This window comes from Dasypus novemcinctus, chromosome 7 (genome assembly GCF_030445035.2).
Source record: "Dasypus novemcinctus isolate mDasNov1 chromosome 7, mDasNov1.1.hap2, whole genome shotgun sequence".
NCBI lineage: Eukaryota > Metazoa > Chordata > Mammalia > Cingulata > Dasypodidae > Dasypus > Dasypus novemcinctus.
In genome coordinates, this window is record NC_080679.1 from 87967471 (window position 1) to 87979532 (window position 12062).

General features: G+C 41.9%; 1 protein-coding gene across 19 annotated transcripts in view; it reads right to left on the reverse strand.

Moving 5' to 3' along the window:
- Window positions 1–10243: 10243 nt before the first annotated feature.
- The window catches only part of TANK (TRAF family member associated NFKB activator), a 98863-nt gene continuing 97044 nt past the window's right edge, over window positions 10244–12062 (reverse strand). For all 19 annotated transcript variants that reach the window (XM_071216370.1, XM_058300767.2, XM_058300783.2 and 16 more), the window contains one exon: window positions 10244–11007. In XM_071216370.1, coding sequence (XP_071072471.1) covers window positions 10831–11007 — 177 coding nt within the window. In that variant the 3' untranslated portion in view covers window positions 10244–10830. The remainder of the gene's footprint in view (window positions 11008–12062) is intronic.

Genomic DNA, 12062 nt, shown 5'->3' on the forward strand with positions numbered 1-12062 from the left:
TTCACTTTTGTCTATTTAACACCTAATTCCAAGAAGTCCATAGGCATCCAGAGATCTGAATGGTGCGTAATGAATTCACTGTTTAGATTGAAGATTTTAAAAATCTACCTCAAATTACATTTATTAACAAGGCGACCAGGAAGTGTTAAAGTTGTTAGACGCTTCATTTATTAAATAATTTGTGGGTATTTTCAGTTGTCATATCTAGAGTCATGGGGTTTGCTTATTTTTTTTAATTAGCAATCCAAAACAATGCTACTGCAATTTAACAATTCATCACATAATCTTGGGCTCTTCAGTTCAGCTGTTAATGTTAGATAATTCAGATTGTTATTTTGATCTGTTTATAAATGATTTAGGTTGCATTGTGCTGTGAGGAGAACTGCAGCAGCCAAGGGAGAAGATCTTTTTCATCTTTATTGCACTGCTCAGGATAGCTGAGGTGTCATCCAAAAATGTATTTTGGGAATTAAATTCAGTGTCTGGCACAAGTGATGGGGACTTGGGGCACTAATAATCTGATTTATTATAAGTACTTATCTAACTCCATTATTAATTTACATTTCCTGACTGCTTGGAAAATTGAGGGAGCGCCTCCTTGCCAAAATGCATTTTATTAGACTCCTACCTCTCCCTGGTATTCTGGGATGTTAGAAATCCCTGTCTTTCCTCTTGCAAAAACCGGCCAACCCTCAGAAAAGGTAAGAGGTTTCTAAACATCCTCTTCCTTCTTCTCACTCTCCCCTCAGAACTCCTCCCTGTCCCATCTAAACATTTATTAAAGCAAAACAAAACAAACCCCCCAAGAACAAGAGTTAAACCCGCCTCAATAAGCAAAAGTGGAACACACTAGTCCTGACGTAGTTAACCTAATAGAAAAATAGATTTTGTTTTCCTTTTTTTAGTTGCTTGCTTTATTAGATTTCTCACTCTCACAGATTATCCAAAGACTACCCATTGATTGATCGCCCGTAGAGCTGCATTTGGTGTAAAGAAAAAACTCACAGCTTTATTGGCTCCCAGGAGACAAAACAAACAGAACAAGATATTCATATTAATGCAAACAATGCAACAAATGAGGGGAAGAATTGCCCGGCTGAGGCGAGGCGCAGAGCGGCCGGAGCCGGGCCCCGGAAGGGCCTGGGCGCCTCCCACCCCAGAGAAGGGGGTCCCCGCGTCCCCGGCCCCGGCGGCAGCAGGGGTTGCCCCAGGCCGCTCGCTGGGGAAGCAGCGCCAGGCCCAGGCGTCGGGGCTCGGGCCTCGCGGTCCCCGCCGGGCGGCGAGGCGGGGCGGGGCAGGCGCGGCGCGGGGAGGAGGGCCCCAGCCAGGTCTGCAGGGCCAAGGCCCGTCAGCCCTTCTCCGAGCGGCGCTGGAGGGACCCGGAAGCCCGCCTGGCTTTCCGCTTCCCCTTCCCGCACGCCCCCAGGGCTCCTCCCCCGAGCGCTCAGTTTCCCCGGACAGCTGGGTCAGAGGCAGAGCGGCAAGAATTCCCAGGCGTGTCTCCTGGCCCACGCGAGCCAGCCTGCGGGGAGAGGCGAGGACCCCGAGCAACTCTGTGGAAGGGCGGAGGTAATGTGACGAGCGTTCCCTCTCTTTAAACGCTCACGTTATCGTGAAGAAGGTTAGATGAACACACTTAACACATCGGAAAACACTGTAGAGGCGACAGTGAGAGGAGTGGTGTGTACGGCAAGTGCCGGTGTTTAAGAGGCACAGAGAAGGGAAAACAAAAACCAAAAAAGCCTCCGGCCAGTGAAAAGAATATTAGCTCCACACAGCTCCCTTCCCGTGTTAAAATTTGTTACGTAAGACTTGATTTCATATCTTTATAGTCAATGTGATATTAAAAATGGGGTTGTCATATATTCATGGGACATATACTAAACTATTATCCGTTTATCTGAAATTCAGATCTCACTGAGTGTCCTGTATTTTCATTTGCCAAATCTGGCAATCCTAATTAAAAATACGTTATTGAAGAAACCATACGAAAGGCAAGGCTCGTGCTCCAATGTATATTAAATCAGGATATTTAGAACATTTTAAATGAAACCTTGCCTGGGAAAGGAAAATAAGTTACATCAACAGTATATTTTTCCAACCACATTGTAGGAGGAGGAAGAAATGACTGAAAGAACTTAGAAATGTCCTCATATTTTGGGAAGACGTCCCAGTGCCATTGTTGATGGTTCACTATGAAATGGACCAGTCTCCTCCCTCGGTTTGGCTCGCTGGGTCTCAGCCCAAGGAGCGCTCTCTTCCATGCCAGTAGGGGGCACCATAGCATGTCTGGAAGCAAAGTGTCACTTATAATGGTACTCCCAGGGCAGAATAATAAACTTTAAAAAACAAATAAACACTATAGAGCTTCACTCTACTCATTAATACTTAGTTAATTTTGAAAGAAAACAAAGTTGGGGCTTGAAAACTAAAGGTGGGAAGGGTAGAACAAAATGCGCTTTGAAATTTGTCAGACGCTCTAATCCAGAAATGTCTTACTCAGGTCTTGTAGGTGCTGAAAGAAAAAGCTTTCAAAATACCAATGGTAAAATCCACAAAACAGTGGGTCTTTGCATATCGGAGGTGTGTGTGTGTGTGTGTGTGTGTGTGAGAGAGAGAGAGAGAGAGAGAGAGAGAGAGTCACAAAGCTGCGATACGGAGGAAGCCTGCTGCTTGCATTTCTTCCCCAGGACCGATTAGAGAGAGCACTTGCAAGTGAGCTTCATCACCCTTACTGATACTTTGGATTCCCAGTGAGCTAGCCTTGCTTTTAAGCCAATTGCTTGAAATTGCTTGAATACACCCACACAGGATGCCCCTTTATCCTGGTAGTTAGTGCTATTTAACAACTGCAAATGGAGAAACTATTAGACTAATGAGAACTGTTTTCAGAGTTGATTCACCAACACTCAAGGGAAGATAATGTAAGACTGGTCACAGGGTCATCTCCAGAATTCTTGAAGGCCCAAGTCTTGAACCAAATGAAATGTTTGTTTAGAGAATGTTTTAGTTCCAGTTTAATAGTTTTAGAAAATACATAGGCTCACTTCCAGTTCAAACTGGTTTGTGACCTACCTTCCCCTTTCCTCTATCCTCCCTCCCCTTTTCTTTCTATCTCCCTCTCTTTTCTCTTTCTTTCTTTCTTTTCTTTTTCATTTTCTCTCTCTCTCCTTCCTTCCTTCCTTCTTTCCGTCCTTCCTTCCACCCTCCCTCTTTACCTCCCTCCCTTCCTCTCTTTCCTTCCCAGATAAACACTGACTTTTGGTTTAGAATTTAGACTATTAAAAATTTAGTATTGTGTTTTGGGGTTATTGTACAGTTGAACTCCATGCTTTAGCAGGGGTTCTTAACCTTTTTTGTTCCACAGACCCCTTTACTGAAAACTGTGGGCCCCTTACTAAATCCACGTTGTGCTATGTTTCATTTAATAAACATCACACTCACACCAACATATCCCCACAAGAATAATGCTGTTTTTTAATTTTTATTTTTTATTTAAATTCAAGCTCACATTGTTAAGACCTCCTGCTTTAGAGGTACAAATCCTTTTTCCCTTTTCTCCTATCTTAGTTTATGTCTAAAACTATAAAATACATCCCAGCACTTGCTTTCTTTTCCCCTCTTTGGTGCAGGTATGAAAAATACTCAACATTCAGTGTGTTAAGTTGTTTCTTCGTCCCAACAAGTCAGACTTCCCAGGGTCTTTATAGTTTAGTGTGGCTTAGTCCAACGGTTAGTCTCTCTGTGTAAAAAGACTTTTGACATAATGATTTGTTCCCTATGAAGAAAAGTACAAAGTCAGTGGAAAAGTATATGTTTTCGTGAGGTGAGGGATTATTATGGAAAAAAAAAAAGTGGATTGCAAGGCAGGAGAGCTGGGGGTAAGTTCTAGCTAGTTGAATGAATTTAAGGAAAATCATTCAGTCTTTCTAGATCCCTCTTTTTTTTTTTTTGTCTGCACAAAAAGGAAGTTGGAGTAGACATTCTTTAAGATTTTATTTTAAAAACAACTATTCTTTGTGTTAATAAATACCTCATCTTTGGTACACTGCCTCTAAAGGATATCAGCAAGGTATTTTTAAATTTATTTATGATATAGTCCTGAACAACAAAGCACACACTCCAGGTTATCCCCGGCATTCCAGATTCAAGGGAATATTCAAATGCTGGAGACTGTTTAAACACCAGCAGATTTTATAATCAAGTGCAAATATCCTGGAAAAGCGTGAGTGACTTGAAGTCATATAACCCTCTACAGACAGGGCAGTTAAAGAAGGTAACATGTTTGAGAATTAATAATATTCCAGTCCTGTGTGGGGATTGAGACTTCCAAGAGGATTGAAATAAAGTGGAAGTTAAAGATATTTAGTATACAAATGTAGTATTTCATTCTGAATGTTCTGCTTGCTGTGCTTTAAGTGTATGAATACTTCTTTGTGGATCTGGAGGAAGCTGGCAATCTGGTTGTACCTGGTTCTAAGAAATGAAGACTTATGAAACTTGCTTCCCTATTTCTTCTCAGTGATATAAGGTGATATTTCTTTTAATTTGGGGCCCTCCTTGAACTGTAAGCTCCATAACACTTTTTCACTCAACAGACTTCATTCACATTCTGAATCTGGTTTTTGTCTCACACATATTAAATTTTACAAAACAGAAAGAAACAATAGAGCTTATTAGGAAAAACTTGTTTTGAATAGTAAATTAAGCATAATGGAAATAGGCACATGTTTTAGCACAGTTTTCCCCCTCTTTTTAACCAATTGAACATTTACATCTTTTTCAAAGTGCTGTGATTTTCCCCTTAAGTCTTAGCTGGCACCATGCACTTTCAACAAATGAGACTTACATCACTTGCATCCACTGAGAGAAATCATTGTAATATTGTGGATTCCAAAAGCGCAGCCTTGAGAAAAAGAGTTTTTAACTAGTCATCCCTAACTTGTTTTAATCAAATCATTATGGCGTTCTAAGCACCCAAAGGATTACCTAATTCCAAAGACAGTGCAAATCAATTGTCAGTTGTGACTGGTTTCAAATTATGTCCTGTTCTCAGAGACTGCAAATCTGTACATTCAGAGGTACATCTGACTACATGGTTTGTTATTAAGAGATATGCCCCAGGTGGAGTTATCTTCAAAGCCAATATATTTTCTTTATAACTGGTGTCAAATTGATGTATATATTAAAAAATCTTGGAAAATGATCTCAAAAAGGAAGTAACAGCCCAATGAGCCATATGTTCAGGGAACCTAACAGGTTTCCATTGGGACCAAATTTCACTTCACCTTTTTGTCCTTATGTGCAAATAAAAACTTATCTGTAAATACACCATTAAAACAATCATGCAAATTGGTGAAGTCTGTAGATTGAGAAGAAGTTAGACTAAACCTATAAAAACCAAACTTGTTGGAAGGTAAAATTTGATTAGAAATTAGAAATATGTAAGGCAACATAGAATTGAACTAAATTTATTTGAACTCTATATCAGAGAGATACATCGTTTCTATAGAATTGGTAAATGAAAAGGCTGACAATATTTAATAAATGACTTAATTTTGATGTTGATGGAGCTTCTGAATCTCCAACTTTACATTAATAAGTGTAAAGTTAATTTTTTTTTTGTTAGATAAGTTGCTACTTTAACAGATACAAGCCAATTTCCCAAATGCCAAATAATACCTTAGCACTGCAAAGTCAGTAATGCACTAAGGGCATTATTACTTCTTAGTGGTTCTGCTAAGAGTGAAACCCCAAAAGCATTAACATTTATGTAACTCTTTAAAGCATTCTAAATTTAAAAAGTTTTTTGCCTTCTGTATTATTTTAGTAGTCCCTAACAATTTTGCAGTCTGTTTACTGTACTGGGGTTCCTGGACATATTCTAAAAGGAAAAATACTTCACTGTGTGTTTGTGTAGTTTTTATGTGACTAGTATCAATGATGATGATGATAATGATGATATAAAAATTTCAACATTTTCTCAATTCATCTTTGTTATTGTGTGCACTTTTATTATGAAACATTCTAACAGAGAAGTGTAGAGAGTAATATAAATGAAACCCTCGTTTATCTATTACTGAGCTTTATTAGAGTTTAGCATTTTAAATTGATTTTAAAAACTAAACAATTGTGTCTGTAAAGTTATGCAATGATAAGAGTCCGCAGAAAAATGATGTACTGCATGGATCATCGTTCAGCTGCTTTCGTTTTTTCCATCTATGACTTAGGGGGAGGAAGTTTTCTGATGTTAATTTAGACACCTGGTTACCTAAATAGCACCGAACCAGTTAGAAGAAATTGCACTGTCATTCTGAAGTCCAAATTCTTTCCAGTTCTTTGTAGCCCTGTTCCCTTTAACCTACTTAAACCACAGGAACTTCTGTGCTTTTTTAATCTCTAAGGTTAGTTTATGTACATCTGTAATACTCTTTTAACTGTAGGAATAAAAGTGTAATTTAAGTAAAAGCTTTAAGCTCAATAATAGGAAAAAAGTAGTGGAAAGTTGCGTCAAATCCTCCACCCCCGCCTGCCTCCAACACCAAGTATGGGAGACATTTTTCAGCAGAGTCTCAAGTTCTGGGGCGGGATAGCCAGGGCTCTGCTGCGTATTACCAGCTCTCAGGCGGGAGCACTGAGGGGAGCATCCAGGCCGGGCGCTGTGCTGCTGGAAATGCCCAGGCGGCAGGGGGTAGGGTGGCAGGTTTCTTAAACGCTTTTCCCTCACCTCGTGATTTATCTCGGGGGTTGGGGGTTGGTGTTGGGGGAGGGGGACAGATGGCTCCTTAGTCTAATCTTGGGGTCAGGAGGTCAAGCCTTGGAAGTACAACTAAACTAATGCTGCCGCCCTTTATTTTTTGTCTGTGCACGTATAGTTTTGATCCAGTGGGGAGAGAAGGGTGTTGAGGTCTGTGGGGTGCAACGCGGAGACTGCCGGGGCAGGCCTCTGAGGTGGCGGCCACGGCAGGGCAGGGTGAGTCGCGGGATCTGCAGTCCATCCAGGGGCCTTCCTTTGCCTTTCTGGTTTCCTCTGCCTGTCTGGCCCCGTCTCTCGCCCCAACCCCGGCTGTTCCTTGCCCTTGTCGAATTCGGTTCGGCTCCCACCCTCTGCCCTACAGGCTCAGTTCACCACTAGAAAGCGAGCGGGAGCGAGAACGCGGGCTCCTCGGCCTCTTCACCAAAGCGCAGAAGCGAGGACACGGGCCCTGGCCCGGCTCCCTAAGAGCCCCGCGGAGTGGGCGCTCGGCACCGGGTCGGGACCCCCGGGCGGGCGGCGTCGGGCTGCGCGCAGGGCGGTGCGCGCGCGTCCCGGGCCAGCGCGGGCTGCCCGCGGGGGGCTGCGCGCGGGGCTCCGGGCCCGAGGGGGACGCGGTGGCGGTGGCTGGGCTCCACTAGCCAGCCGCGGGAAGGACGCGCGGGAAAGCGAGGGAGCAGGAAGCGAAGCGGGTGGCGGCGGCGGGCCCGCTGGAAAGGAGGGAGCGCCGCAGGCGGGAGGAGGGAGCGCGGAGGAGGGAGGCCGGGAGGAAGGAGGGAGCGCGGCAGGCAGGCGGAGGGAGGGCTGATTAGCATGCAGCAGCGCTCGCGCGCCCGGCTCCATTGTTTTAACACCTCCCCTCTCCTCCGCGCCAATCTGTCACCGTTCAGCAGGCGAACGCTGCTGCCTCAAATGCTGCTCTTCTCAAATGAGACGGATAATTAGTTGCCCCGCACGAATGCCGCACTCTTCTCACCCCTGATTGCTATCACCTTCTTGCTCCTGGCAGTTTTGACACCTCGTAATCAGCCTGCTGCTTTTCTCTTTTCTTTCCGACTTCTGCTTCCCTCCCCCCTTTCCTTCTACTTATTTATTTATTATTATTATTTTAAATGCAATCCTGGTTCCTATTTGGACGAGGCCTCCGCCGAGTTAACCTTACGTGTATACATGTGTGCATATATGTATATGTAAAATAGACTGTATGTGGTGAGTGGGACACGGGCTTGCAGTTTTGCGGGAAACAGTTTCCACGCGGAGAGAATTCTCTTCTAGAGATATTTTTGGGAAGGGGGAGTTTGAGAGGAGGATAGGCGCGGGGAGGGTTGGGGAGACCTCAATTAATGCTTTAAAGATCTCTTAGAAATTAACAAACTGGGGAGTCTCGGAATCTGCTGTCAGAAGCGTGTTTCCCCCTCTCTCCTCTAACAAGCACTGACAGTCTAATTACTGTAGCTACAAGCAGCTGTCGAGGCAGCAGCCCGGGAGAGAGGGAGCCACAGGCTGAGCGCACCCGGCCGGCCTCAGCACCCAGCGGCTCCGCCGAAACCTGGCCGCCTCGGGGGAGGATGGGAGCAGGGCAAGGCCCGGCACCCGGCAGCCTCGGCGAGCAGAAGGCGGGCCCAGGAGCCAACGGACACACTTATTGGCTTCATATTTATGAAGTCTTTACCTTGAAGGTTAAAAGATGTGAAGGAAAAAGGAGGGGACCTGGAGGAGTGGCAGGAAAATCTCCTCTGCTTCCATCCACCCCTTCTCTACCTCCTCGAGCTCCCCCCACCCCCCGTGTTGGTAAAATAACCACGCAACCCGGGGCTGAGGGGGCGGGGTGAGCCAGGCTGGAGTGTAAGAAAGCAGATGTCCCCGCTGGCAGCAGCCTCAGCCTCCGGGGAAAGCTGCACCGGGGGGGCCCTCCTGAGGACATTCACCTCCCACTTCTCAGGCATCCCGCTCACAACTGCCTCGCCTCGGCGGGGGTGGTTTTTCAGACTCAGCGTTTCGTGTGTGCAGCTTTTTTACCTGAGAGCTGTTCTTACCCGGCCACGCTTAGCAGATGTCAAGATTCAGCCCCTGCACGACTCAGTAATAAGAGACTGAGGGGGAGACCTGGCGGGAGCCCACTCCACCTTTCGAGCTGTGTCCAGTGCCACCTCAGTAGGGCATGGCAGGCGCGGGCTCTCCAGGCTCCTCTCCTGTGGCTCGAGGGCCTCTGTCCCTCCGAAGTTCGGGCTTAAGTAGCCCTGGTACCCAAAAGAAAACAAGAGTTCTTGGCTATTGCTAAAAGTGGTAGGGCTGGGAAAGCATTGGACTGGGAAGAGGGGTCAGTGGTACACTGAGTCACTTTCTGGGCTAGAGTTTCCTTTAGTTGTCAGCTGTCTAGTAGCTGTCAACTGTGTGAAAAGAAACTGTGTGAGGGGGGAAAGAATCCCCTTCTAGGAGACAGGTACAGTGGTATATTCTGGCTGGTACATGCTGGGAAGTTTTTATTTTTAATTCTGAAGTGTGTGTGGGAGGGGTAGGTGAGAGGGGAGGCTGAATGGGCGAGGGGTAGGGGGAAGGGAAGAGACTTGGATAATTGTCTAGGCATTTTCATTCAGCCCCAGTGGCAATGAAAGAAAGCTGTACATGCCTCAGAACCCTTCACAGTGAATACCTAATAATCACGATGTCACCTTGGTGAGGAAGATGTCAATGTGATGTGCTTGGCACCCTGAGAAGTCAAGTAGAGGCACCACTCTTATTCTTCCACAGTTAAGGCTCTTCACTGTGGAACAAGGGACTGCTCAAATTCCCCCATCCCAAACCGTCCAGCTTAAAACACTTGCTTCAAGAGGGCTTACATTTCTGTTAGAGAATGGCAAATCAATATTTACTTATTTACTTTATAAAATGGAAGCCATGCCTCAAACATTTTAAAATATTAGGGGAAAAGAGAAACCCAAAGCAAGAATCACAGGGAAGAAAAACAAAAGAGAAGTTTCATTTAAAAATGTTTAAAAACATATTTTTAAAAAATCCTTCTGAATTTGGTATCCTCTATCTCAAATGTCTTCCAGTGGCCATCAATCAGGCTGCTAGCAATGAATAACAAATTTCTCAACAAGAACATGAAGATTTCTAATTTAAATTAATAAATATGCATAATCCTTATAGAGTTTTAGATTTCTCCCATTAAATACAAATATGTTATTGTTTATTTTAAAGGCGGTACCGGGAATTCCAGGACATGGGGAAAGCAGTAGTGCAACCACTGAGCTATATTTGCTCCCCACCAGTATGTTTTTAAAAGTTAGTTTAGTTTGAAAACGAAGTTTAAAATTTAAAGTGAAATCCACTAATGGTAATAAAAATGTCGCCAGATCTGGTGATCACTCTTCTATCTGATTACTGAAAAGAAAACATGAATTTTAAGAACTTCCCCTAAATGTTGATTAAATTTCCTTTATTTTTTAACCCAAGAGCAAAGAAAGCATTAATGATCACATAAAGTAATTCTTTTAATATTTATTTCATTTCATCATGATTGCTATATACATAATAAAAATTAAAATCATGTATATTATTTTTTAAAACCTTAAGTGTTTAAATAATTCTACCAGTGATTTTATCATTGGCCAACAAATGTCATAGGTTTGGCATTTACTTAGATGTTTTATGTTGTTGGCTCTTCTCTGTTAAAAGTTTATGCAAAAAACACAAAAAAAACCCACCATCTTAAAGCATAAATAATTTTAAATGAAAATGACATTACCAAATTCAATAGCTCTAACTAGAAATCCAAGCTTTATGTTTGAAACAAATTTGAATTATGATTATACAACTCTAAGACAAATATAAAATTTTGAATTATGGTAATAACACTGTAAACATGAATACAATGAAATGAAGTTTTGTACAGAATGATCTTTTAAATGAGAATAAAAGAAAGCTCCAAAATAAGTTTAGAAAAATTCAAGTAGCTGTGGCACTAAATTTTTCTATAACTGTTCTGGAACTAAATTAATAATCAAGTATTTATAGCATACAGACCCAAAATCATCACATAGAACTTGATATGTTTGTTTTCGAATGAGTCTTTAAGTCTCTCCATTAAAGTGTGAGTTAAGATGCCGTAGGAAATCCCCCCTGGATGTAATGGATGGAGGGAAAACTGCTTGACAGAATTCACATACTCGAGGTATATGCAGTTCTGAGTCTGTACCACTTAGTATCAATAAGTCACTGTCTTGATTAGGATAGGGCTTCCAAACAGGCTGTAGGAAACAAAAAAACATTGTTATTTGTATTTAAAATCAAGTTGCATTTTGAATAAGTTATGTGCATATGTATCAAATTCCTTAATAACAACTAATTGCTTAAATTCCCTAATACGAAAGCAAATTATTTTTGCATTTATAGTTAGCATGAAGACGTAACTCAATTCTCTTTTTCACAAAGGGCACAACTGAACATTAATTAAAAACCATTTATACATGTTCATGCATTTTTGTCTTCACAAATTTAAAAATATTCCAGCTTTAGGACTAGCAATTTTTAGTATTCATTATCACAGCAGGAGTAGATTTGGAATACTAGTTAGTACTTTAGGCTCTGGTATTACATTTCATCTATTTTATGATAGAAACCTTATTCATAGGGTCTTTATTAATACATGGTATACTAGACATGATGTATGTATGTGCATGCCTTTTAATCAAAAGCAATTTTAAATTTCATTATAAGCAAATATACAAGTAATAAAAATCATATATGAATAATTTTTTTAAAGGTAAATTTTAATTTCAAACTGGTAAACTAATTTCAGTGACTGGTTTTTGTTTTGTTTTGTGAAACTTCAAATATTTTAATTAATTATTTAACAGAATCTAACATCAGATGCATTCTTTTGACTTCTTACTTTGCTCCTGTTATATAGTGCAAAATTTGGTCTTCTTACCATTTCTTGTGTCAGGATAAAGTGAAACCTGTCAATAATTGCCCAATTAAAGAATTATGGAGAATCATAATTCCATAGGGCCATTGCTATTATAGCCAACACATAAACACCCTTAAATAACTGCACTTGTCCTTTAAAAAAAAAAAAAAAAAAGCTAGAAGAGAAAGAAATAGCATTTAGTACAAGAGTAGGTGCTCAATAAATGTTTGTTGACTGGAATATTTTATTTTCCTGAATTGTGTAAGCCAAATAACGTTAAAATTTGCTTTCTTACCTTAAAATAGAAGTCCAAAGAAAAATTTCTAAGTTCTGCTATACTGAGGAGAATCATCTCAAAAAGTCAATTTACCTCTTCATGCTCCTATTACTAAT